This window comes from Apteryx mantelli, chromosome 6 (genome assembly GCF_036417845.1).
Source record: "Apteryx mantelli isolate bAptMan1 chromosome 6, bAptMan1.hap1, whole genome shotgun sequence".
NCBI lineage: Eukaryota > Metazoa > Chordata > Aves > Apterygiformes > Apterygidae > Apteryx > Apteryx mantelli.
The window spans coordinates 33,959,413-33,985,669 of NC_089983.1; the positions used below are offsets into that span (position 1 = coordinate 33,959,413).

Below are 26,257 nucleotides of genomic sequence, written 5' to 3' on the forward strand. Positions count from 1 at the left end.
ACTGATAGGGCCCTAGTTGCTGGCACCTAGTCAAGCTGAGGTGTCATTGGGATCTCAAATTGCAGCTAGGGGCTGGCAGGCAGCCAGAGGCAGTCTATTTAAAAGACAGCCTGTTCTGCAGTATTCAGTCTCTTTAGAAACTTCTCCAGGGGAAAAGTGTTGGGAGATCTACAAAGTGGATTTTTTTTTCCTCTCTTTTCCTTTTTTTTTCTCTTCCCCCTGTTTTTTACCGCTCCTCTGCAGACTTTGCAACAAAATACTCCAACTTTGCAGAAAACTTTTCTTTTTGCTTTTTTTTTTCTTTTTGCCTTTTTTGGCTTTTTTTTCGCTTTTTGCCTTTGCAAATCTTGGAAGAGGAAAGCGGGAGGGTTGAACAGAGCCGATCGAAACACAACTTTGCTTCATACCAAGCTTTCCAGCAGCTCGCTGCTTCGGGAGAGGCTTTTTCTCCTCCTGCAGAAGAAGGGAGCGGGAAGGGGGGCTTTGCATCCCCTCTTCCCTCTCCTGCGTTTTTTCCCCCGTCTTGACTGCTTTGATGCATTAAGAGCAGGACACTGGTTTTCAAGGAACTTTGCTCCCTCCTCAGCCTGCCTCCTCCCAGCCCTTTGGGAAGTGTGTGTGTGTTTGTGTGAGTGTGTGAAATCGCCATCCCTGCCCCCCAAACCTCACGCCTCCCCCTGCAACCTGTTGCAGGCTTTTCTCCCTCTCCCCCCTCCCCTTTGCCTCCCCCTCTCTTTTTGCGCTCCCGCGGATCGCGGTGGGATTTCCCCCCTTTTGAGGCAAAAAAAAAAAAAAAAAGGACCTGAAAGAAGGAAAAAAAAGACAAAAGCAAACCTAGACAACCCCCCCGCCCAAAGCCGAAAGAAAAGCAGGAGGGTCTCGCACACCGAGAATAAACCTGAGCGTGGGGCGCTCGCCAGCAGGGGCTCCGCTTTCCGCCTCCCCCTCCCCCCTTTTTTTGCTTTTTTGAATTTTTTCGAAGGAGAGAGCGAAAAAGAGCGAGCCGCCCGCCCCCGGCCCCCCCGCCCGCGCCCGTCCCGCAGCATCCCCGCCGCGATGCTGCTGCGGCTCCTGGTGCTGCTGGGCGCCTGCCCGGGGCTGTCGCGGTGCCTCGGCTCCTTCGTGCAGTGCGAGCCGTGCGACGGCAAGGCGCTGTCGCTGTGCCCGCCGCCGCCGCTGGGCTGCGAGCTGGTGAAGGAGCCGGGCTGCGGCTGCTGCCTCACCTGCGCCCTGCCCGCCGGGCAGCCCTGCGGCGTCTACACGGAGCGCTGCGCCCGCGGGCTCCGCTGCCTGCCGCGCCAGGGCGAGGAGAAGCCGCTGCACGCCCTGCTCCACGGCACCGCCGTCTGCCTCAGCGAGAAGAGCTACCGCGAGCAAGCCAAGACGGGTGAGTGGTGCCCCCCGCCCCGGGCTCCGCATGGCCCCGCGGCCGGTCCCACCTTCCCGGCTGCCCTTCCGTCCGCCCGGCTGCTCTTCCATCCCCCCCCACCCCCCCGCTGCTTTTCCGGCTCTCCGGGCGCTCTTCCATGGCCGCCGCTGCTTTTCCCTCTTTCCGGCTACTTTTCCATCTTTCGCCTGATTTTTCGCACACGCTCCGCTGTTGCTTTTCTCTCTTTCCAGCTGCTTCTCCATCTCTTCCCTCCCCCCCCCCCCGGCTGCTCTTCCCTGCCTCCGGTTGTTTTTCCATCTTTCCGGCCACCTTCCCGTCTTTCCGGCTGCTTTTCCACCCCCCACCGCCGGAGCCACTCTTCCATGCCCCCGGCTGATTTTCCATCTTTCCTGGTGCTCTTCCATGCCCCTGGCTGTTTCTCCAGTCCATCCCTCCATCCATGCCCTGGTCGTACCTCCTGTTGCATCAGTTAACAGCCCCTTTCCATCACCTCCCTTCCGATGTCTGGGTTGCCCCATCCCACACAGAAAGGTTTTCTCCCCCACTCCCCAGAAGAACCCTTTTAGTCCCTGCTGCATCCGAGTCCCATCCCCCCCTAGTTGCATCCTTTTAGTCCCTGCTGCATCCCCCCCCAACTGCATCCTTTTTGTCTCTCCTGTATCCCAGTCCCCACCCTGTCCCTGACCCCCTTTCTCTGCCCATACCCTCCACCTTGCTCTGGGGACCGAGCTGGACTCTGCAGCATGAGATAAAAGGCAGCTTTCTGTGCAGGGCCCCCCCTTTGCAACCTTCTACCCTGTCCCCCAGACCTCAGCCAGCCTCGGGATTTGCCACTGGCAAATTCAGCCTCCCTCTTTCTCCCTGTGGTTGTTGCATCCTGCTCTTCCCGGCTGGTTGCTGCTTGAGGTCTTTGTTGGGCAACGGATTTTAACCCTGGGAGGGGAAGAGAGCAGGTGCATTGGTGACAGGGAAGCCATGAATGCAAAAATAATGAAGATGATGATAATCCAAAAGAATATATTAAAAGCAAGAATGAAGGCTGGTGTGGTAGCACCGGGGCAAAGCAAAGTTTCTGAAATCTTTGCACCTTTCATGTAACAAAAGCATGAAAGAAAGCACTCCTTCACTTTGGCACTTGCTTAACTCCCATTTCTGAATCCCATAGGTTTTGCAAGGACATGTTCACTCTACTTCTTCAAATACTTCTGTATTTCTGTCACCACATGAAGGGGAGGCAGGGAGGATGTGTCTGTGTCCTGGGGAGCAGGGGAACTAATTTGCAAAAAAAACCCAGAAGTAAGCTCCCCACTTTTTTTTCTCAAGGAAGAAGTCATTTTTGCTTGTTAGCAAGCTTCTGCTTATACTGGCGCAATGGGAATCCGTTTCTCCTTTCTAGCACCTAATAAATCTTGCTGCTTTTATTATTTTTCCCCTTTGCTGCTTGCAGGCAGTGGTCATGTTGTTATGTTTCATGCCATAGAGCAAAACCAAATTCTGTGTCTGCATATATATGTATATGTATAACTTCTCTCCCCCCCCCCCCAAATGACAAAAAGTGTCCAACTTCTTTTAAAATTGTCCAGAAACAACAAAGCTGAGCTTGGTCTTCTGGAAGGGGTAAGGTTTAGGAGGGAAACCTGTGCAGGGTACCATGGTGTGCAGAGGGCAAGACAGGAACTGATTTCCTATCTTGGAGCCCAGGAAACTGTGCAATAACCCGCTCACAGCAGAACTATGCAAAGTATCCCCGAGCGCGTCATCTGCAGTGTTTATTTACTCTGCATGTGTGTGTGCGTTCGGGAGGCTGGCAGTGTGGTCGGGAAAGCAAGTTATGCAGCTAAAATGCAGCGGCTGCTGGGAGAGCACAGCTGATCCTTGGGCATGTAGTGAGGGTGCCCCTTGCAGACAGAGAAGCTTTGGTCTTGACTCCCAGCATGAATCTCCTTTCGTTCCACCTGCCTCTCTCGTCCCAAGGAATCTGGTCCTTTGGCAGGTGCTTTAGGTGAATCCTTCGGCTGGTCTCCTCATAACATAGTTGGCTTTTGGTTGCCTTGGGACCACGAGCATCCTTTGGATGACTAAGGAGAGGAATAGGAAAGAGACTGCAGGTTTGTTGCAAATGCAAACCCCCAGCACCACCTGCACTTCCAGTTTGGACTCCCCAAGTGCCGCAGGGGGCTCTTTTCAACGGGTTTGTCTGCAGCCAGGAAATGAATCTCAATTGGAAAGGCTTTTGCAGGAAGCCATGGGAGACCAGCAGGCTTCTCTGGAGATCTGTGAGATTGCAAAAAGAAATAAAAAATAAATCAGGAATTCCTGAGGATGGGAGAGGGAAAAACTCTCTCGGCATTTGACTGGTAGCATGTGAGAACAAAGTATATTTTCATAGGCATGTTACTAAGCAACAGGGCAAGGAAAGAAATGAAGTTTGACTTGAACTTTCTGGCCTCTGCCAGTTTGGCCAGCAATGCAGGGACTGTGTGCTGGGGAAGCTGGCCTGGCCGTACAATCTATCAGTGACCAAAATTGGCCCTAAGCTGGGAACTGCTGAGAAAGAATCAGCACTCTGCAAAATAAACTATGTGACAGTGGCAAGGACGAGATCAAACTGCATTTCTATCTATTTCTGCTCTTGCACTGGCTCAGTTTAAATCACAGATGCTTTCCTCCTTATAGTCGTGGTGGAGATGCAATAAGCAGTATTGCAAGAGAGTCCAAGGCTGGGAGGCAAGACTTGGCTTTTCCATAGACCAGCTGTTTTATGTGGTAGCAAGATGCTCCCAGGCACTGTGCCTCAGTTTCCCCATCTGTAAACTGGGCATAGTGGTATTGAGAAATGCTGGAGCTGCTGTGCAGGATGTGCTCCTGGTTTGTGAAGAGGTCAGAAATGAAAGCAAATTCAGGATTTAGAAGGCTTTGGTAATACTCATTTTAGGTAGACTGATGTGTAGGTATTGACAAGGTGGTCGCCTAATCCCTAAAGGACACAATAGACACACTGTCCTTCACCAAAAGCCAAACATCACTGCTGTAGTTGGCATTCCTGGTAAAAACCATGAATGAGCTTCATTTATGGCACAGGCTTCAGGATTCTGTTTTTTTTCTGTTTTGTTTAGGTTTTGTTTGAAATACGCCATGTCTTTCCATCTTTCTTCCCCATGCTCTGCCAGACTTCCTCCTGCTGAGACAGCAAGGTCAGGCTGAGCTCTGTGAGGAGAGGAGGGCACAAACTGGAGCCTGCTGCCCTAAAAAGGCTCATGGAAAAACAAAGGTTGTCAAATATTTCCTTCTTCCCTCTCATTCCTTCTCTCTTTCTAGAAAGCAAGCAAGACTTGGCAAGTTTCCTTGTGAAACCATGAGCCAATGATAACCAGAAGGGAAGGAGGGGGGACGCAGAATTAGTGCTATGAAAATCGTCTTTGCTGCGTCAGCTGGAAGTAGGCGGAGGAGAAGTGCTGAGGGAGCCCAAGTTTCCTGCTTCTCATGTTCGATGCAGTCCTTTATCATTGCCTGACATATCTTCCCCCCTCTCTTTCTCCTTATTGTGCTCTTTCCCTCCCTGTTTCGGCGCATGTGACACAGGGCTGGGTTTTACAGGCACACAGCAGTTGTGGGAGAGTGGCTGGGACATGGTGGGGCAGGTGGGCAGCTCTACGCCAAGGCTGGGGTGCGCGGGGTTAGAGCTGAGGGTGAGGGTTAGGGCAGGGGTCATGGGAGCAGGGCACTTTGTACACATCGGGCTACAAATGCGTGTTGTTCAGGGAAAGACCCATCTAGTGACGAGTGGCAAGTCCTTTGTGTGAAGCAGAGCCACTTACAGCTCTCAAGCTGTCCAGGTGAAAGCTAGTAGCAACAGGCCCGCAAAGCCTCGGATCCAAAACAGGAAAAACTCCATTTTTCTTTTGATCTGAAGTTTCAACAACAATAACAATAAAAAAAAAGATGGTGAAATCCATCAGGTGCCAGCAAGAAAGTTGGTTTTTTGTGGTGTGTGTCTACTGGGGAGGGAGGGATGGAGCAGTTCAAACAGGAAAGGAGGGGCCTTGGCTGGAAAGATTTTCAGCAGCCTGGTTTCTAAGGAAGGAGCAAGAATATTAAGTAGTTGATCCAAATGAAATTCTTGCCTGGTGCTAGCAGAGTTCACCGGAGAAAAGACGTGGCTCTGTGCATATGTGCATGTGTGATAGACCAGATCCTGACCACATGAGCACCGCTGTAAATCTGGACTGACTCCAGGTAAATCAAGGAAGCCCTTCCAGGTTTGAACCACTGTAACTGAGAACAGAGGCTGACCTTAAGTGGGAGTCTCAGCAAATCTGAGGGATGCTAGAGGAAGACTGTGCGCCTGCTCATGTCGATATTTAAGCACAAGCATCCTGTGCTCAGATGACTACTGTGGCTTTGGCATGTCAATCATGTGAATACAGTCATGTGTGACTGGAAGCATTTGCATGTCTGTGGTGTGAGTTGTCCCATCCCATCAGACTCAGAAGAAAGGGGTAGGAGAGCTCGGGTAGGTTCTTTACAAGGCAGCTTCAGGACACCCCTCCCAGTTTCTTTCCGTTGCCTAGTTTGGCACGTGTGTGTCAGTACAGCCAGGGAGGAAGGAGAGAAGGAGAGGCGGTGAACAGGCTGCATCCCAATTCCTGGCAGCCTGCGCACATAGCACAGTGCTCTGCTTCCTCCTAACGTCCACTGAAAGTTTTACTCACACTGGATCGAAAGGCTTCTCATGCTTTTCAGTTATGAGCACGCCTGACTGCATCCAAGACGTAGGAGCAGCTGCAGGAATTGTTATAGCAGTGGTGGTTCCAGTGTTCTTCATCCAAACTGGAAGGGCTGGAGCAATCTGGGAAGGGGAGGAAGAAGGCTCAGCCTCCTCTGAGCTTGTTCCTCCTCTGCTCAGTGGGGCAAGCCACTAAGAATAGTTGCAGCTTGTTTCACTTGTGCTACGTCACAGAGCAGATAACAGCCTGTGGCAAGACAAATCTGCTTTGTTTTCTACCAAGGACTTAGTAGTGCAAATTCAAGGTCAGACATAAATAAAAGTAGAATTTATATGGAACACACCTGTCCCTCAGTGTGGGCTGCAGAGCAGCAAGATTATTATGCACAGGAAAGATATGCATGTGAACATATGCACACATGTACTTATGTTCACACACCCACGCACACCTGCACAAACATTTCATGTGTGCAGACACACACATGGAGCATTTTTGTCTCTGGGGCAGAACGGTTTCCAGGCAGCACACACAAATCTCTCTTCCCATTCAATAGTTCTGCCTACAACTGGCACATAGGTATTTTGACATAAAGGTCAGATAATGTTGTAAAGACCAACCTACCCTATCCTCTCCTGCTGAGGGCTGAGAAATAAGATGCAGCAGCTGAGCATATCAAACAACAGGAAGGAAGAAAGAAGATAGAGGCAAGATACTCTTGACACCCCAGCCAGCTGCATGGATCTGAACTCACACAGTGTTTGGAGATGGGTTGTTTTTTCTGAATAGTCTAAGCCAGTAGCAGTTAAATACCCTGTTGGCCTTAGTAGCTAGAGATATCCCAGTGAAGGTTTAGACAGGTTACAGCTTACTGAGAGCAGTCAATCCACCTCAGATGAGGCAACATCACATGGCAGGGCTGGAGGATGTAGGCAGGGGGCCATGGTGCCTGGCGGCATTGGTGGAGGAGAAGATGCCAGGGTACAGAGGTGAGCAGGGAGCCTGGCAACTGCTCTTTGCTCAGCCAGCCACAGTCAGCATTTGGAAAAGCTGGGAACAAGAGCTGAAATGGGAAAAGATGGCAACTTGAGACATGGCAAGCCAAGGACAGGAGAAACAACCTCTGGCATTGAGGAGGAAGAATCATCAGGACCTGGACACATGATGCATGTAGAGGTCAAAGATGATCCAAAGAGTTTGGCCTGGGTGAACTTACTGGCAGCCTGAATAATGACCACATAGTCATTTGTAAGGAGATTTTTCACAGGTAGAAAGAACCATATTATCTCTTTATCTTCAGGACAGGTGTGGCAAAATGCATGAGGCAGCTCTGCCAGCGAAGGGGAGAGAGGATAAACTGCCCCCCTTGCACTGGGGTCTCCTAAGCCTGGGACCCACCAGGCCCATTTAATGAGGGCCTTCGTGCCAGGGTATCCAGTGGGTTGTGTGCAGAGCTGGCAGCAGTTTGCAGACCAAGCTGGCCAGTCCTGAGCCCTGGGCCTGCTCAGCGTGAATGCTTGAGATCACTGGACATGGGTCATGTCTGATGCATCAGCCCATCCAGGAAGGGTTGCACTGCATCTAGTGGTGAAGGAATGAAACGCCCCCCACCCTCTCCCCACTTCCCCCCCCCCCACAAGAGACTCTCTTTATTCCTTCAGCTCTGTAGCCAAGGCAACTCTCTACAAGATGTTGTTTTTGAAGTGGTTCTTTGATGCTAGTGATCTAAGGGGACCTCTTAGTGTTTATGTCAATCCACTGGCTCGCAGTTAATCCCAGCAGGAGCAGGCATAATGTGTCTGCAGAAATTTGGGACTCTTGATGGTCTGATGTGGGCAAATTTACTCTCAAGGAAGCCATTTCTCATCATGTTTTGGTGGATCTCCTGTCTGTTTACAATGTTTCTACAACAAGCGGGCTAACTATCCATCAGTCCTTGTCCTATGACCACCAGCTTCTGACTGGGGAACCACACCTGCCTAAAGCTAAATCTGCAGAAAGATCCAAGCCTCCCATGGGTGCAGAGAGACTCTGGTTGGCAGGCTAAACTTGAAGAGGCATCTTAAATTTATGCTTGTGGTGTCAGTGGGTATGTCTTGAGTGCCTTTGCATAAAGCCTTGCTTTCTCTATTGCCTTCATTGTCCAGACCCTGATGTGTGTCATCTTCACAGCACTTTTCCTCATGCCCGCACTCCCTGTGAAACTGCCTCTTTCACGCAAAATAGAAAACTGCCTTTTCAACACCCACCTCAGTGAACTGACAGGTCATTTCCTAATTCCTAGTAGCCTGATAGGGCTTCATCCTGCAAGATGCTGAGCACCTTTTCTGTAGGCCCTGAGGCCCAGAGCATCATAGGCCTTTGGACGCCTAATTCCCTCAGTGGGAGCCAGCTGCTTCAGTCCTCTAAAGACCATGAAGTCAAAAATCCAAAGATGCTGTTGACTCCAATAGAATTTGAAAGCTCTTAGCACCTGCCTGCCTTGAGGACTCTTATTGCAGAGTTTGGTTTGTTTTTTTGTTGGATGGACACAGCTGGTCCACTGATGGACATAATTGTTATGTTGATAGAGATAACTGGTCTGGTTGCTATTTAAGGGCAAGAAGGTAATCCTGACAGGTATTTAAGGAAATGATCCCCCAGCTAAACAAGAGAGTGAAAGCATCTTAAAGGAAACTTTGGGGGCAAAGTTGGCCAGTAGTTACAGTTCTTTTTTATAAAGCCAGTAGAAATATTTTCTGTTTCCAGGTTCAGGTGTGATTCATCCTCTGAAGACAATTAAATCAACAAGCCATTTTATTGTTCATGCTTAAGAAATTGCATGTTATGCATTTGGCTAATGATGAGGAACTAGTAATTAAATAATCCAGTGAATAAACAGAAAGGCATGGACCATGGTAGCTGTCTTTCATTTTCTAAGTTACAGGAGGTGCAGGAAAAAAAACAGACTTTTATTAGGGACAGATTATATGTCTTACCTGTCTAATGATCATAATAGACGTACATGTGGCTGGGGCAGTCCGTTTGCTTTCATATGTGACTCCTGCTTTCCTGAAGAAACAACAGAAATGAGTGAAATTTTACTTCTTCATTTTCTGGACATTTCAGCATTTGCTCTTTGGTTTTCTACCAGCAGGGGTGGTCTGAGGTTGCAGGAGAAACAGTGAAGCACAACAGGGAATTTATAATTCCAGAAAGGCTGAGGACTTACTACAAAGGGTGGTCAATTATTTCTTGGAGCTTCAGACCACAAAATGGAGGTCTGCACTCTTTGCTCCATCAAGAGACTCTTGTTTTTTTTTTTTTTTTAACATTGAAGAAGCAACTTTGCATCGTGTTGCGACAAAGGGAGTCAGATGGTGTATGCTGTGGTTCAGTGCAGGAAGAGGAAATGGCTAGGAGAGACAAGGATCAGAGGTTGAGATCCAGCTTGGGCAAGTTTCTGCCTAACAATATTGTCAGAGTGTGAACATCAGACTTGTACTTGTTTGTGGTACTACTTAAATGGACTTCTACTTACTTCCTGTCAGAAGGACTCATTGAGAAAGAAGAAGGGAGTCCCGAGGGCAGAGGTGGAAATCTCATCACTCGTAGCTCTTAAAAGTGAGGTTGGATGGTACCTGTAACAATGTGTCATCTGGTGCTGTCGAAGAGATGAGCAATGGATGATCTAACAGATCTTTTCCATCTGGTTTAAGGCAGAGCTTTGAAAGTCAGGCTGAAGGCATAGAAATTAATCCAGGCTAGGCTGGGAGTTGCAATCACAGTTGCACATGTGAAATATTTGCAGTATTTGATCAGTTCCTCTCCAGCACCTGACACAGGTGCATTTGCACACTCTGCCTGGTGTGCCTTCATCTCTTGCAGGGGGACAAGAGGATAAGCTTTCCTGGCTCTCTCAATTATTGGCTTCTCTGTTGAGAATAATGACACAGATCCCCAGTAACATAAGTGGGGATGGATCTTGTGATGGAAACCTCCAACCTCCAGTGGGAGCGACCTCTCTCAGATTCAGTTCTAGTAGGCCTGTTGTAAAGAGCTTCTGCTCTTTGGATTCAAAACCCTTACCAAAAGGCAAAGCCACCCTAACCCATAAGCAGTCCAGAAAGCTTAGTGTAAACTTTAGTAGCTGTCTCTTTGGTAGGACACCTTCTCCTCAAGATCATCTCCTTTAACACAGAGATTTCCCATTAGTAACATGTTGTTCTCAGGGTAAAATGCTGCAGCATCCACGGTGATATCCCAGCCTTTGATGGCCTTCAGGAACACTTCCTGGTTATGGTTGTATTTTTAAGGCCTTAGCACCTGGCTCTATTATGATTTGTCACGTTTGGGTTTCAATGATTAAAATACTGTCAGTTTTCTGGCAGCGTCCTGCTTTCAAGCTCAGGTTTCTTGAAATCTTATGTATAATGAAACCCACCTTCAGCTGAGTTTTAGAGAAAGGCTCCACATAAAGAATACAAAACTATCTACTCGTCTTCCCTGGTGACGTTTCCTCCATCACTGCTGTTGAACTACCTGCATCCTGAAGAGTCCTCCTTGTCCCCTTCTTTTCCATATAATAATGATACTTGTTAGATGTTTTAGGGTTCTCTTCCAACCCATCACACCTCCTTTTTAAGGACACAGCGGGACTTTTTTTCAGGTGATCTCTTCCCACCTGGTGGCCAGACACTGGGCAGTTCAAACCCTTTTGTTTTCATTCAGAGGACCTGAAGGCATGTTTCTTTTCCATGAAGGGTTTTCCTCTTTTTTTGCCACAAATAAGCCCTGTGGAGACACTGCCAGTACACGATTTTATGGTGTTTGTCAGGAGCTACTCCAAATTTTACTCATCTTTGCTTTCTGTTAGGCAGAGACAGTTGCACAATCTTTTTCCATGAGTCTTAGTTCTGTGGCAGTGTGGCGGGAATTTTGCCTTCTTTATTATAACTGATGGAAGCCACTAGAGTGCATTTGTTGAAAAAGGTGCAAGACTAAGAAAGACCGAATGATTTCATTCTTTCCAGGAAGGAAAAATATGTTTTGGTCACTATGATATTGCAAGATGATTTATTTAGATTTCTCCAGGTCATTTTTCAATTCAGCTCTCAGCTTCTTCTGCAGTTTCAGCATATGGAATGGGGAACAGCGGTAGTCTCCAGATGACGTGAAGGAAATATGTTTTATCTTCTTATCATCAGTGAATCAGCAACAGGAGCTTCTTGATGTAAATCTGATCTCAAAATACTTCCTTCCCCTCCACTTGCTAGCTCAGTTACCTGGAAGATAATTTTGTTCGGGAAATGTCAGGCTGATACAAGCAGCTATCCAGAGACAGAGTGCCTGCAATATTGCAAGATGATGTGCATCAGCATCAGTTCATTGAAATGGAAATCTACTTACAGGAGGGAGAGACTGTGAAAAGTGTCCTAAGTGTTTTACTGGTTGGATATTTTGGGTTCTCTCTTGCTCAGAAATGGTTATCATTGGGAACCCCAAGTCTCTGTCTACACTGCAGGTTGACCACAGCCCCAGTCCCTCTCCTGAGACTTAATGTGCCTGCAAACGCATTTCAAACCTTCAAGTCTGTGTTAAGAACTGACCTTAGCGAGATCTGGGAGTTCTCTGGAGAGAAAGAGCCAGCTCAAAGACAACACCTCTCTGCGAGCCCTAGTGCTTGTTTGTACACCCCAGATCATCAGGAGCAGCCCAGCCCACAAGCTGATGCTGATGGCTGGCTCTTCCAAGCCCAGTGTGGATGCTTGGAGCCTGCGGAGCAAACAGCTAGCAATGTGTAGAGAAAGAACCTGTGTCAAGGAGCTCCCCATATCTAAACTTGATTTGCTCTTTGCACTGGAGAGTCACTTTGGGGAGGGGGGGTGTTATTTTGCAGCTGCAGAAAGGAAAGGCAGCTCAGGAAAGTATCATTTGGCATGCAGCAGTGCAAGTCCTTTCTTATGCTTCCAGCTCCCATAGCCTTACCTCTCTCACCTCTGTGGCATTTGCTGGCACTGTGAAGAAGTGGCACTGATCCAGAGATCTGTTCCTACAGATAGGCCCTGTGCTTCCAGAGCAGACCGAAAGGTGCTAAATGAGCTTCTTCCCCTGAGAGCTCCTTTCCTATATGTTGGGCTGCATTTCTCCCCCATCTGGCTCTGTGTGAGGACGTGAAGGTCATCAGGACAATGATCTGCCTTTCCCATGAATCCTATGTGAATCTGGGGGCAGCCCAAATGCCTGATATTCACGTTCTACAAGTGAGCTCTGGCTGATGTGGCAGGATCTGCATTCATAGATTTCTGCTGTGGAGACATTAATCTCCTGAGAAAGAGTAGGTCTGCTAGGCTAGTTCAGCAAAACTCAAACAATAACTTAAGAGACAAAGGCCACAGCATAGCAAATCCCTCTGCCATCCTTCCCCACTTTCCAAGCCTCATGAGGCATTTCTGAGCTCTTCCCGAGTGTCCTGCTGGGTCTTCACTTTATAAAATGGAGATAAGTCTTAACCAAGGGTTCAGTCCTGCCAGTTCCCTGGCTGCTTTTCCATCTCTTCTCTGAGCCTGGTCCCATTGATCCATAACCTTCACTTAAAGCTCATCCCCGTGGGACAAGAGAGTGAGGTCTCAGTAACTTTTGCCCTGCTGTTGCAGGAATTTAAGGTATTGGTGATGCCCCAAGCTCTTTTTTGGGGACTCATGAGAGCTGGAGTGAGTTTTGGGCTATGGTCTATGGACTATTTGAACTCTGCTCTTACAGCCTTCGTAGGGGACTGTGCATGGTGGGGTGGAGTAGGCATTCTGTGGGCGCTTCATGATCCTTTGTCTGCTAAAGACTTCCTTGGGGCCACCCGCAAATTACAAAGGTTTCAGCCTTCGGCAACAAATGAGGTACCTAATTCCCAGTGAAGGAAATATTCCCAGGGGTTTTCTTACCACTGCTCCTGGTACCTGTGAAACTGGTTTTACACTGCCTCTCATGAGAGCTTTATCACAGACCGTGAGGAAACCAGTATGGAAAAGAGATGGTGGGATTTATCTTTCTCAGCGTCAGCCCTCCAAAGGTCTAAGTGAGACCACTAGAGTCACAGGAGGAGAAACTGGGACCTCCAGAGATATGTCATTCCACTGTAAAATCGGTGCCTAAGCCAAATGATGGGGTAGATCGCAATCTGGAGGGCACAGTTTTCTCTCCAGATGACTTAGAAATGTAGTTTAGCTATCTCGTGAAGCCCAAAAGCCTCTATTTTAGCAGATGGGTGTTAGTTACTTGACATTGATCTGTCATAAATGCCTGTTGCATATTACTGGAACTTAGGGGAGGTAGGGTTGCAGCCAACAGAGGTTGTCTCTTCCAAGCAGGGCTGCTGTTTTTCTGTCCTTCTTGGTGTGTGATGTCTCCTCCCAGTCTCTCATTGCCTATGAGCATCACCAGCATGCTCTCCTGCCAGTCCCCACCAGACCAACCTCTCTGGCCTACCGCTGAATCCCTACCAAAGCACAAAAGTTCGTCAAAAGTCCAAGGCACATTGCAGCTGACTCTCTCGGAGCCAACGCCCTGGGTTAGCAGAGGAACTGGCCACAGTCTGCATCCCAGGCCCTGGCTGCTCCTCCTTCAGCATGTGCCAAACAGCCTTGAACTGGACAGTCGCCACGGCCGCCTGACATCACTGCCTGATATCACCAGGGCGGTGGTGCAGAGCAGTGACACCCCCCCCCAGCCCCAAGCGTCATGCCTGAGCCGGCTCAGCAGCCCACCCCCAGCACCCTTGTTCCTCTGTCATCATGGCCAGGACACTGAGGGGACATTCTCCACTGTGCTGGGGGTTTGTGCCTGCCTGCTATGGAAATGTAAATGAGCTTTTCTTCATTAGGGCAGTAAAAGCTCCCTTCTGTCTGGGCTGATCCTCGCGACCCCTGGGGAGCCCAGGAATGTTTTTGCTCAGTTGTCCGCTCCAGCTGCCAAAGGGCGCAAGATGAGATGACCCTCCTCGCTCTGCATCCCTCCCCTGCCTGCATTATCTCTTCCCTGCCTGCATTTCAGGAATGCAAACACAGCATCTGTCCCTGTGTTCTGACAAGGCTGGAGGGGATTGGGGATGGGGGAGATTTTTATTTTGCCCTCGTGGTCACAGGTTCAAGTCCAGGCTGGGGAGAAACTTGCCTGCCCATCCCAGGAAGTTTCAGCATCAGTCAGGCATGTCCCCTCCGCCTGAGTGGGGCAAGTGGGGAGAGGAGCTAGGAGCTAGGGGTGATGTACAAAGTGGGCTCTTACTAGCCAGCGACCTGAGAACAGACTTCCTGGAGAAGACCCAGTCTTAAGAAAAATAGGGACATCTCTAAGACGATTTGCAAGGAGAAGACTGTTTTTGGGGATAGCATCAACATTCCTCCTCTTCCAGCCACAAGGAACCCAGAGAAGTTGCTTTCCAGTACCCACCAAGAACCAGTACCTTTAAGGATGGGTAAGGAAGGAGAAATGGGAGGAATCTGTCCCTCAGGCAGGTACAGAGCAGGAGAAAACAAACATTGCTTTTCAGTAATTATTCCCACTGCCCGCACGTGCATGTTCAGTCCATCAGGAAGATGTACAAAGCCAGCGTGAGGCTGGGCAGATAATGGAGCTGCCATAGGTAGGATTCTGCAGCTGTTTGTGCCAGGGAGTTGTTGTTATGGTGAAAATAGGAGAGAGCGTCTGGATCTGGCTTTGATTAGTGTTTTGGGGTCCCAGTTTCAATGGGAAGTCTTTCTTTCAGTCCACGTGGAAAAATTCCTCCCTGTCTCCCCCAGCCTTTCCCATAAATCCTTTCCCTTCCCTGGTGCCAACATTGGCTGCATATGTCTCCAATCCTGAAATGTTGTCCCTCCCCTCAAAAAGGTCAAGGTGTCAAAGATCACCCAACCAGGTTTGGAAAATGCAGCATTGTTGTAAGCAGTGATGGGACAGAAACTGGGATCCTCCAAAGACAGCTGCTGCCAGAGCCAAAAATCACAAGGAGCCTGTTGGAAAAGCAGGGTGGGGATCACTTGCAAAGTCCTGCACATAGGAATATTCCCTTTATGGGAGTACTGGGAGGTGACACTTTTTCCCAAGGGGTAAATCCTCCTCCACTGGAGGGCAGAGACATTGTACACTGTTACATTGCGCTGTTTAACAGGTGACACTTTCTGCTCTAGAAGTGGCTGTGTTTCAGCCCTAGGTAACGTAAGTCTTAATTTCCATCTTGCAATGAATACCTCAGAACAGAGATGGCCCAGTTTGAGGGCAGAGGAAGGGCTGGGCAGCTTCTCAAGGTCTCTGCTGGTGACATTTACAGTCACTTCTATGCTAGAAGTTTCACTGAGATTCCCATTACATCTTTCCAGAAACCATGCCCAGTGTTTCACCACTCTGTGTCCCTTTTATACTGGCAGGGTAAGTGGGGTGGAAATGGCTTCTGAAGAAGAGGCCCTGCTAGGGACCCTCTTCTGGCTAGCCCTGAGCTGAGAAAGGGCACTATGCTCTCAGCACCCAGGTCAGAGGACAGGACATACTACGCTAAGGGTATTTTTTGCCTCCCAGGGCCTATGGAAGCCTGTATGAATTAGGACATCATTAACAGCCCTTCTTGGGAGCAGCAAGTTCTGCGAGCTGGACTCCAGACACTCTCCACCCTTTCCCCAGGTACTGCAGCACCAGGATCAGACACAAGGCCATGGGGGTGGCTCTGAGTTGAGCTCAGTCCCATGCCTTGGCTATAGGGTTAACATCCCCTTGGGATGACTGCAGCCCCAAAACGCCAGGCTCATTGGACAGCTTTGACTTGGCCAACCCAAAGTCACTCCTCCCTGTGGCCAGCAAGCCTGGGACCTCCACTGAGAGGTCATCTCCTCCAGAGGAGTGGGGAGAAGGGATAGGTGAGATCCACCCATCTCCTGCTGCCCACAGTTTCCCTGGCTGGGGATAGATAGGGCAGCCTCTACCATGCGTAGTGTTTACCTGCCCCATACATTGTACCTGGAGCTAAAATATGGAGAAGATTTAGCATGCCCTGCCTCTGCAAACAGCTGCCTGCCAGTAACTGAATTGCTAGGGCTGGCAATGCTGATGGGAGTTGACCCTGGATACAGGCAGGAAGGGGTTATGAAGCAGGCCAGATCCTGACAGTGAGGGAGAAGGAACTCCAGCCTCCTTCCTGAGTTTCAGACAGGGACTATTAGGGCTCATTCAGGGAAACTGGGTGTTCCTCCCACAGGCATCTCCTCTGGAGCAGACACACAGCAGTGCCAATTCTGCCTGCCACGAGCCAGCATGGGGTGACAGATGGAGGTTAACAAACGAGCTGGCGGGTGAGGAGGGGCAGGGGAGTCCAGGGTTTTAGAGGTGCTGATGTGCTGCTGACATGGGTGTCTGGTCCTAGTTGCATTGGGTGGCTGTAGGTTGGTGTCAATGAGCAGGCCAGGAGGCAAAGAGAGGACTGGGGACAGTGTAAGCTGCACTGGTGCTGCATACCCCAGCTCAGAGGCATCGCACCCTGCCTTTCTCTGTGCTGTGGTAGCACCAGGAAGGTCTTTCACCAGCTGCCCCGAGCTTGTCAGGACTGTGTCTCAGAGACAACTGAGTTTGTCAAAATTGATTGGTTATTATCCTATTAGGGAACAGGTAGACAGGTGCATAGGCAGGGACTGCTTCAGCTTTGTTGCTGGAGGAAATTAAGCTAAAAGTTGTCAGTGGACGAAAGAGCTGAAGGGGACTATGAAGTTCTCACTGGAAAGTAAAGACCTAAACTAGACCCTACTGCTGCCTCCTTGGATTTCCAGATGAGTATTGACCCTGTCAGCAGTGGCATCTCAGTATAACAGCACCTGGGTCAATGATGCTGAAGAGCCAGCCCTTCTTCCTCTCTACACCAGCCTGTTCCTCAGTTCACCCAAATGGCAGACAGAAATGTCCCACCAGAGTTGTCTCTTATCGTATTGCTACTTGAGCAGGGACCTCGGCATGCCGAGAAGGGGGAAGGGAGACGATCTGTCCCAGATGCTTTCTGGCTCTGCCAGAAAGGAAGAGCTGGAGTCAGACTGGAGCTTGAGCAGCCTTTGATGCACACCAACCCTCTGGTCCCTCTGCAGAGTGCTGGGCTCCTCTGTCTCCCATCTCCCCTTGTCAAAAGGGCTCCACATTAGTCTCTGCTTCACAGCTTGCTCTAGTTTGCTGGCAGCTTGCAGGAAGCAGAGAAATAAGGTGTTTGCAGAGGCTCAAGTTGCCAACCATATAAGCAGATTGAGCCTCTGCAAATGCCGCTTACACCATGAGTCCAGGGGACTGGAGACACTATGCTGTTTTTCTGGCTGAATCTTTGCCACATTGTCCTGTCTGTTTCTTATTGTAGGCTTGCTCAGGTAACTGTACCTCGCTCATTTGTTATTGCACAGGTAATGAGGTGCACCCCTCTCATTTGTTATTGTAGGGTTGCCTGCACCAGTGTGAGTCCTCCCTGCTACTTGTTATTGTGAGGCAGCCCAGGGAGGTCTTCCTGGCTCTGCCTTATCGGGCCCCAGCAGTCACTGCCACAGGGAATTCCTGGGACAGAAATTGCAGTGAGTTTCATTGCCACAGAAGGTGGCAATTTACTGGGGATGCCTCCAATCTCTTTTTGGACCTTGGACTGCTGCAACACCTTGTGGCAAAGGGTGCACTTCTACTGCGCATTGCAGTGTCATTTCCTGGGGGACAAGAGCATTCCTGATTCCCTTCCCTATCCCTTGTCTATCATCCCCTTATAATAGAGAAGCCCCTTGCTGAGGGCACCTTTTCTCTCTTGATGCTCTTTTCTGGACCTAGTTTGCCTGCCTGTGCAGGTGGACTGCGCTCCATGAGCCTCACCTGCTTTGTGCTGTGTTCTCCAGTACGAGCCTAGGCTCATTCGTTACATGGTGCTAATTTGGAGCAGGGGGACCCTGGGCAAGTCTTTTCTTTGGTGACATAAGGTACTTCCCTCCTGGTGGCTTGAGTGATTTTGAGTCCTCTAGCAAGAAAAAACAGGTACATGAACATCATGAGGCAAAATTGCAAGAGAATCCCATACTGGGGAGACATGCAGGTCCCAGAGATGGTGCATGGGGTCATTTACATTGCTCTGGGCAGTTTGGACGGTGCTGAGTCTAGGATGCTCCTGGAAAGAGTACTAAAGGGCTGCTTCCCAAATGCACCTGCGGGAAACTTTCCAGTTTTGTGTGTGCATATTTGGGAGCTGGGAGAGGGCAGGTTTGCCTTGGGAAAGAAGGAGGGGAGACTGATAGCCATGGTGGGCTGGGGGGCCCCAAGACCAACCTCTCCTCTTGGCCACCTTCAAGGCAACCACACTGACTCTGTGTGACAGACCTGTGCTGCCATCTGCCACCAAGCAGCATGTCCCCCAGCCAGGCAGGACCCACTGGGCATCCCCAGCAGCTCCTTCAGGCATCCCTGAGCTGCCTGGCTGTGCAGAGCCTTCCTCTTCACCTCCCATCAGGCTGCAGAGCCCCCATGGGCTGCATCTGGGCTCTAGAAATCAGTCTGTAGGGAAACTCCTGATGGCCTTTGGGGGGATTTATCAGCTTTTACTTTCAGCCTGGAGCCTTTTCTTTTATCACCACGCAGTTTTACTTGCAGTGATGATTACAAGGAGGGGCAAAATTGCTGCCCTGTTATCTTCACTGGGGGTTCATAGGAGGGGATGGGCACAGGCTGGGTTCACTGGCATCAAGAGACACCATGGACATGCAGGGAGACATTCCAATCTGCAGGCTCAACCCACAGCTTCCACCATTTCTCTGGTGCTTTTCCTTCTACTGTCAAGGTGTTGTCCCTGTTCCTGCCTGCTGGCCCCAGCACCAACCTGGCATTATCACAGGCCAGCTGGGAACCAATGACTGGGAGACCAGGAGCCTTGAGAGCTTAAAACTGTATTCAAATTTAGTCCAGAAATAACTCTCTTTCACTCCAGTGGCTGTATTAAAGGTCACAAGTCAGCTAAGTTTAGACTGTCACCAGCTCTCTCCTATATATAACCGTGCAGAGCTCCTGATTGCATCCTGTTGGTACAGGTTATGCTGGGCTGATTGGGGGGAGGGGTATAAAAAGGCAACTGCAGTGGGTACAGCTTAAACACACTCCTCCCTTCCCTTTGGCACCAACAGTCACAGTCACAGTCAGACAGCACCGCTTTGCAGTGTTACCCTGGGCTTTGTCAGCTGTTCAGTATGTGCCAGTGGACCAGGACAGTTTTAGTCCCACAAGCATGGGTCACCCTAGCACAGGGGCTGCAAACTGAGGGCCCTGGAGATTGCAACATTTCTCAGTTGTGTCTTTGGCATCACTGTCAAAGCATCTGCCTAACCATGTGGTGGCTTTGCTATGTTGGTGGTTGACCTTGAATATGGAATCATCTCATCTTTGAGTGTCCCTAGCTTTTGCTTGCACACCTGCAAGTGGGTGTAGGATATGAATTTGCCACTTAATCCTCCTGCCATTGCTGAAGAGGGGCTTTTCCACTACATTTTGTATGTCCTCTGGTTCTTTCTGGGTGTAGAATAATCCTCCTACCAGTCCTTCTCCGTTAACACATTGTAAATGATAGTGGAAGTAGGAGCCCATCCCAGACTCCTGACTCCTCTGTGCTCCCAGAGGCCTTCCTCTTGCTTCGTTTGGGGTCACATGAAAGCCACACCACATCCCACACAGTGGGATAAAAGCCAGGACCGTAGGCAGCAGATGGGAAAAGTGCTTTCAAGGAGGGCATCTTTGGGCATGAGGGCTGTGTGTGGTGCACCTGCTGGCTGCCGCAGTCTCTCCCTGCCAGCTGATGGGTGGGCTGTAGCTCAGCTGGATCATTTTCTTCTTCCTGCTGGAGCCTTGCTGGTTTTTATCAGGAGTGACATCCTCGGCTTTCTGAGAAGGGAGCTGTAGGACAACGTGCTGAGTTAAATTTCTGTGGATCTTATTTCATCATTCTCTTCCTGCCTACTGCAAAGATGTTTTCTCAGATCAGGCAAGAGGGTCTCTGTGCAAATGCAAAGCTAGTCAGCTCTTGGAGAACTGATCGTTTGGTATCTCTTCCCCCCCAGAAAGGGAATCCCGAGAGCACGAGGAGCCAACCACATCAGAGATGACAGAAGAGACTTACCCACCCAAGGCCTACCGGCCCAAGCCTGGGCGCCTCTCCGAGCTCAAAGCTGAGGCCCTGAAGAAGGACCGTCGGAAGAAGCTGACCCTGGCTAAGTTTGTGGGCATGGCAGAGAACACAGCGCACCCCCGTGTTGTCATCCCTGAGCTTCGGCAAGAGTTTGAGCTGGTGAGCGTCCGTCCCTCTACTCCTTCGCAGTGGGCCAAGGGGCTCTCATGGAAAAGCGGGCTGCAGGAGGGCTTTTCCCCCTTGAAGAGTGGGTGCCAGGGGGAAGCCAGGGGCATTTGCAGCTTGGCACTTGTTCAGGGCCAGCTGGGCACCTCCCGACTCACTGCGCCTCACTCTCCTCGCTTGGCAGGGCCCTTGCCGCAGGCACATGGAGGCATCCCTGCAGGAGCTCAAAAGCAGCCAGAGAATGGTCCCTCGGGCTGTTCACCTCCCCAACTGCGATAGAAAGGGCTTCTACAAGCGGAAGCAGGTAAGAACACTGCGGGTCCCTCCCCAAAAGCAGGACGGAGAAGGGCAGGGGACGGAAGCTTCCCATGCATGGAGGTTTTTCACTGCCGCTGCCCTAGGTGGAAAGGATGGAGGTTTTCCTTTGCCGGGCTCATGGGGAGGTTGCTGCAAGCCTGACAGGGCACAGTTGATTGTGGGTGGCCCTGCTAACAGCTCCAAGCCCAGTCCTGCCTAAAAAGAGCATCATGAAGGACGTGGTGGGGGGGAAAGGAAAACTCAGAGAGCCTCAGGCTTGGGAAGCAGCAAGGATGGAAATGGTAAAAGCAGAGAGTAAGAGCTAGGCCCTTCCCCAGGGGATTACACTGCTAGGGTAAAAGAGGCAAACCTCAGGGCTGCTCCTTATCGCCAGCAGGAGAGTTACACAGAAGTTGTGGCAAGTTCTTGATCTCTCTCCTCGCGTTTCTCCTCAGTGCAAGCCATCCCGGGGCCGGAAGCGTGGCTTGTGTTGGTGTGTGGACAAATATGGCATGAAGCTGCCGGGGACTGATTACCTGAGCGGAGACCTGCAGTGTCACGCATTCGACAGCAGCAATGTGGAGTGAACTTGCACCCTCTCCCTCTGCCCCGCCACTACCCCAGGCTCCCTTCCACCCTCCCCTCCACACCTCCCTGTGCCCCAGGACTCCGATTCCTTTCATCTCATGTAAGAAGAAAAAAAGAAAAGAAAAGAAAAGAAAAGAAAAGAAAAGAAAAGAAAAGAAAAGAAAAGAAAAGAAAAGAAAAGAAAAGAAAAGAGAAAAAGAAGAGAAAAAAGAAAGAAAAGAGAAGAGAACAGAAAAGAGAAAAACAAACCCTGAAGAAACTGAGGACTCGGAATCTACAGCAGCGTCTTGACAACAAGGACTTAGCAAGGAAAGGACAGAGCCAGAGACAAACCAGCTTCGGCCACTCCGCCATCCTGCGACTGCCTGCACCTCTCCCCAGTGCCACCTGCACCCCTCTGCTGCAGAGCAGAGGCCACGCCCACGTAGGAAGCTCTCTGAGTTGATGATTTCCTAGTATGGGTTGTGGGCAGATTAATTTTTTTTTTTTTGATTAGCTAGTTATTTTATAAATGGTCTCGAGAGGAAACCTTGAGGCAAACAGCATTTCCCCTCCTAACTCCAGTCCTCTGGAGTTTCCTGCCCACATCACTGGGACTCACTCAAGTTGATGTGACTTCCATCTCAAACGATTGCCCCAGATCCAGGCAGATTCCGACAGCATCACAGACCGGGCAGCAGTGTAATGGGAGAAGGAGTCGAACAGTTCGCTTTGTGTCTGGAGATGAGCCGGGGAGGGAAAAACAGCTCCTGCAACAGCACGAATACCTGACACAAAATGTTCGTGGACTTTAAAAAGAAACAATCCAAAAAGGAAACATATACTTCTCGATCCAGTTCCTCTTGAATGGGAGGTCAGAAACCTTATTTGTGGACAAGTTGGACTCTGAAAGTTATCCATCCAGGTGTGGAAGCATTTGTTGCGTGCATGTGTTTGTGTGTGTGTGAGAGTGAGCGTGCACAGATGTGTCTTTGCCTCCTTGCAAAATTTGCCTCAAAACCTGCAATCTTGAGGGCTTAGCTGTAAGCAGGGGGAGAGCTGCCCCAGAAAAGAAATCTGCTGGACTAAGCACAGGAGCAGACTTAGGAGGTGCATCAGTGCCTGCGGGATCAGGGCCCTGTGAACGTCAAGGTGTACATCCGAGCCGGTTCCACAGATAGTCATCAATATCCATACTTAAGCATGCGTGTGTGGGGACGGGGGATCGGGGCCAAAAATCTTCACCACCCTTTGCCGCCACAAGGAAGACCAGCTATGGAGCTTTTTTTTTTATTAATTTTTTCACAGCCAAAAAAATCATTTGCTCCAAGGGAAAAAAAAACACTTTGTTTTGTCTTAGATTTTTTTTAAAGGCTGGTTTATAGCCTTCCTCATGGGTTGGAAAATGTCAGTGTCCATCCTTTTGTATTGAGATACTGTTTACACATTTGCCACAGCTGATTCCCCTCAGCCCCATCTCCCCACCCTGTAATCATATCCTTGCAACAGGGCCCTCAAGTTTAATCCAGGATCCAGATCCTTGTTTAGTGACAGCAGCAACCGCAACGCAGAGACCCACCGACTCGGGCCTGCTTAGACAGCCATTAGTTGCTTTCCTGCTTTTCGTTGTTTTTATTTTTTTATGTTCAATTTTGGGACTGTTTCCTCTCCTTTCCCCATGACAAGGGTCTCTGCTAAGTTTGTGTTCGGAGGAGATCCTGCAGCAAAAAAAAAGGAAAAAATGTAAACAGAGCAATGCCCTGCTTCGGAGATGTGTGGGATCTGTGCGACGCCATCTCGGGACGCAAACTCGCACACACCAGAAACTGTTGCTGACCTGACAAGGCTTGAGAGCAACGCCAGAAGAGATGGGCAGGACATCTCCTGAAGACCATGTCACCGAGGGATGCAAAGTGCAAGCTGGTTTTCCTCTGGCTGCCTCGCGCAGCTGCTATGGGAGGCCGCGCTGTGTGCTGTGCACTGGCAAGGGCAGGCAAGGTGGTGGGCAGTTGCCACAGGGCCAGAGCCAGTGTCCTCCGAGGTGTCAGAGAAGCCACAGGGCACTGGCGCAGAGCATGGCATCGTCTGCCTTTGCTCTGGATTGGAGGAAGGGTTTTCTGCTCTTTCCAAAGCCCTTTTTAGCCTCCTGGATTTGGGCAAAAAGGCAGGAGTTTCCCTAGTTAACTGAGTCTCCGCCAGCGGGGCCAGGACAAGGGGACTCAGGTGCTGAGGAGCTCTGGTGAAGGCTCACCTCCATTGCTTGGCTGGGTGCCCTCAGCAGCCTCCCAGGGGACGGTTTCGGCTCCCTTGAGCAGGGCACACTGAGCAGCCCTTCTGCCTCCTGCTCGCCAGGCTCCGGTTTGGGTGGGCCATGGACCACCAGCACCTCCCTGTGGGAGCGTGGTGCCAGCAAGATGCTTTCTCCAGGTTGGTTCTGTCCAAGGAAAGGCAGGACCAGAAGTTAAGGAAAACTTCTTATTTCCCGTGCTGATGTCTTCACCTCCTTGGCATGGAGCAACAGGACTTTGGGCGACTGCAGCTGGCCACATACATCTGCCCTTGCGGGTCCCCAGTTGCTTTCTCCAGAGTCACAGCAGGTGTTGAGTTTAGCCGAGAGACTTCCACGGAGCTCCCAGCCACAACACAGCGGGGGGCATTTGGAGCTGGGCCGAAGGCCTCCTCCCTTGCCAAAAAGAAGGGGGGTGCCACCAAATGCAGATCTGGCCCCCTCCAAAATGTAGGAGCAGGGCAGCCCCCACACACACCTTGCTAGAGGGGAGTATGACCAGTGCATTTGGGCAAGGGGAAGGACCCCGCCAGGCTTTGTAGGGCTGACGGAGCCAGGTCTATTCAACTGGGGTGGGGGGTGGGGGTTAATGATTTGGTGAAGGTGGGATGAAGAATGGGGGTGAAGAAGGCAGGTGGAGGAGCCCCTGAGAACCCCAAGGGAGCTGTGGGCCACAGAGCTACCATCGCAAACACTTCCTGTCTCTTCCGCTTGCTGATCCCATGCAAAACCTCCTGACTGTAATAGGCCAGTACCACCTTCCTCCAATACTCTTCCCTTCTTTCTTTCTCCCTCTCATTCTCTCTCTCTTGCTTTTTTTTTTTTGTTTGTTTGTTTTGTTGTTTGATTTCCCAAAACTTGAAAGCCTTTGGCTGCAGAGAAAGGAGACATACTGCCCGGGGACCGTGGGCTTGTGGGATGGGAGTGGAGCGGGGGGGAGACACAGCAGCTCCCCTTGGGCCTTGTATTTTGGGGCCAAAGCTTGGAGGGGAGGATTTCAGCTCATGGTGGCTTGCAGGCCAGCGCCAGTGGTCACACAGCCCAGCCGTGGGCCTGGCAGTGGTCTCCTGACATGGACCACTGCAACACCTGCGGCAACACGGGAAGTTGAAAGGAGGTGGATGCAGGATGACTCCCTGACTGTAGCAAGGCTACCCTGGGCATGGGGAGACTAGGGATCCTGCCTGTCACCCCCACCCTGCCACAGCTGCCTCCAAAGTCATCCTCACCACTCCCCCAGGTGAGCCTCCCACTGCTTTGCCTATAAAGCGGGTCTCGGCCACTGGCCCCCACGAGCCCAGAGCACTAACCTCTCCCTACAGACAGCCTCCACCCTGCAAATCCAGGGCTGGGACAGTACCTCTGATCCCATCCCCACCAACATGGCTGCGACAAGGCCTCCTGAGGAGGAGGAAGAGGAGGCAAGGAGGGGGCAGCGCTGCCCTCACCTCTGCCAGAGCCACCTCTGCTCCCGGACCATGGCACTGAGTGACCATGGCAGGAGCTTCCCAGCCACCTACTCTTAAGAGGCTTCCTGTAAAGACGAGGCTGTTTGAAGGCTGCACTAGTATTTGGGACAGGGGTTGGGCTGAGGGAGAGACTGGTTTTGGAAGTGGTTCGCCAGCTCCCCGGGGAAGCAGCAATGAAGCGCACCATTCTCAGCACTTCATGGTGGAGGGGCCTGCCGTATGTTTGCAGTGAGAAAAACACAAGGGGGAAGATTTGGGAGCCCGGGCGGGGTTGGGGGGGCCAAGGTGCACAGGGAGGTGCCAGTGACTCCTGAGTCAGTGGCCGCGCGGGAAGGCACAGGGCTTGGAGGTCTTCGGCCATGGCTGCCTCACTGCAGGCTCTGCACCAAGTCAGTGTTTGAGACCTGGACTGGGAAGGAGAGGAAAAGGATCAAGGAGAGTCAGGATGGCCTTTCAACCAGACCTCCCGGGGGAGCGGCATTAAGCAGCTGGGTTATTCCTCGTCTGTACTGCAGTGGACTTTGAAAACCACTAGTACAAGAGCATTTTGCACTATTTCTCCGCTCTCTCTCTCCCCCCCCCTTCTCTTTTTCTCTCCCCTTCCCTTTGAAAACTTTCTCTTTTTTGTTGTTGGTTTTTTGTTGTTGATTTTTTTTCCCGAACGGAGCATTGTATATTTAACAATTGACAATTCACCTTGCTTCCAGACCGCTGTCCTGGCCCTGGCTAGGAACCTTATGTACTGTGCTCCCTTCCCTAGCCCAGCCAACAACCCCATCACTGCCACCGGGACAGACGTCACCACGCAAGTTACCTACCATTATAACACAGTTGTTAACACACCAGATTCCGAGTTTCCTGCCTGGTTTTTATCTTTAAGCAATACTCACTACACATTTTACGGTAGCTTTTTATAGCTTTACATACATACGGTAGCTCTGTTGTTTCGTTTTGTTTTGTTTTTGTTGTTTTTTTTTCCAGTAAACAAGAAATACTCATAATCTTACTGGTGGGAAAAAAAAAAGCAGTTTGTGAAAAACTGACAATGGAAGAAGAGCTTAATGCTCTGTTTAGCATTTTGTACTTAAAAAAAAAAATCTCACATTTTATTAAAAAGTGAAGATTGCTGTATACTATTTATTCAACTTATAATTTATGTTACTCTTTGATCTTTGTCTTTTCTCATGACAAAGCATTTATTTAATAAAGTTATGCATTCAGTTA

The 26,257-nt window shown here is 50.3% G+C and overlaps 1 protein-coding gene across 2 annotated transcripts; it reads left to right on the forward strand.

The window, feature by feature from the left end:
* The first annotated feature begins 162 nt into the window (after positions 1-162).
* Positions 163-26,257, forward strand: IGFBP5 (insulin like growth factor binding protein 5). 2 transcript variants are annotated; one of them, XM_013960739.2, is made up of 4 exons: positions 163-1,387; positions 20,181-20,407; positions 20,598-20,717; positions 21,166-23,029. In XM_013960739.2, exons 1-4 carry the CDS (start codon positions 1,057-1,059, stop codon positions 21,295-21,297), a joined length of 810 nt encoding a protein of 269 aa, XP_013816193.2. In that variant the 5' UTR covers positions 163-1,056; the 3' UTR covers positions 21,298-23,029. The 2 variants fall into 2 exon arrangements, with proteins under 2 accessions (XP_013816193.2, XP_067155332.1); XM_067299231.1 differs by lacking the exon at positions 21,166-23,029 and adding an exon at positions 25,741-26,257 and having other exon boundaries at positions 165-1,387.

Excerpts from the sequence above, each read along its gene's own strand:
- IGFBP5 (XM_067299231.1), top strand. The coding sequence starts at position 1,057 with ATGCTGCTGCGGCTCCTGGTGCTGCTGGGCGCCTGCCCGGGGCTGTCG. Across the intron at positions 20,408-20,597 it reads TTCGGCAAGAGTTTGAGCTG|GGCCCTTGCCGCAGGCACAT; the intron begins GTGAGCGTCCGT and ends CTCGCTTGGCAG. Across the intron at positions 20,718-25,740 it reads GCTTCTACAAGCGGAAGCAG|ACCGCTGTCCTGGCCCTGGC; the intron begins GTAAGAACACTG and ends CCTTGCTTCCAG.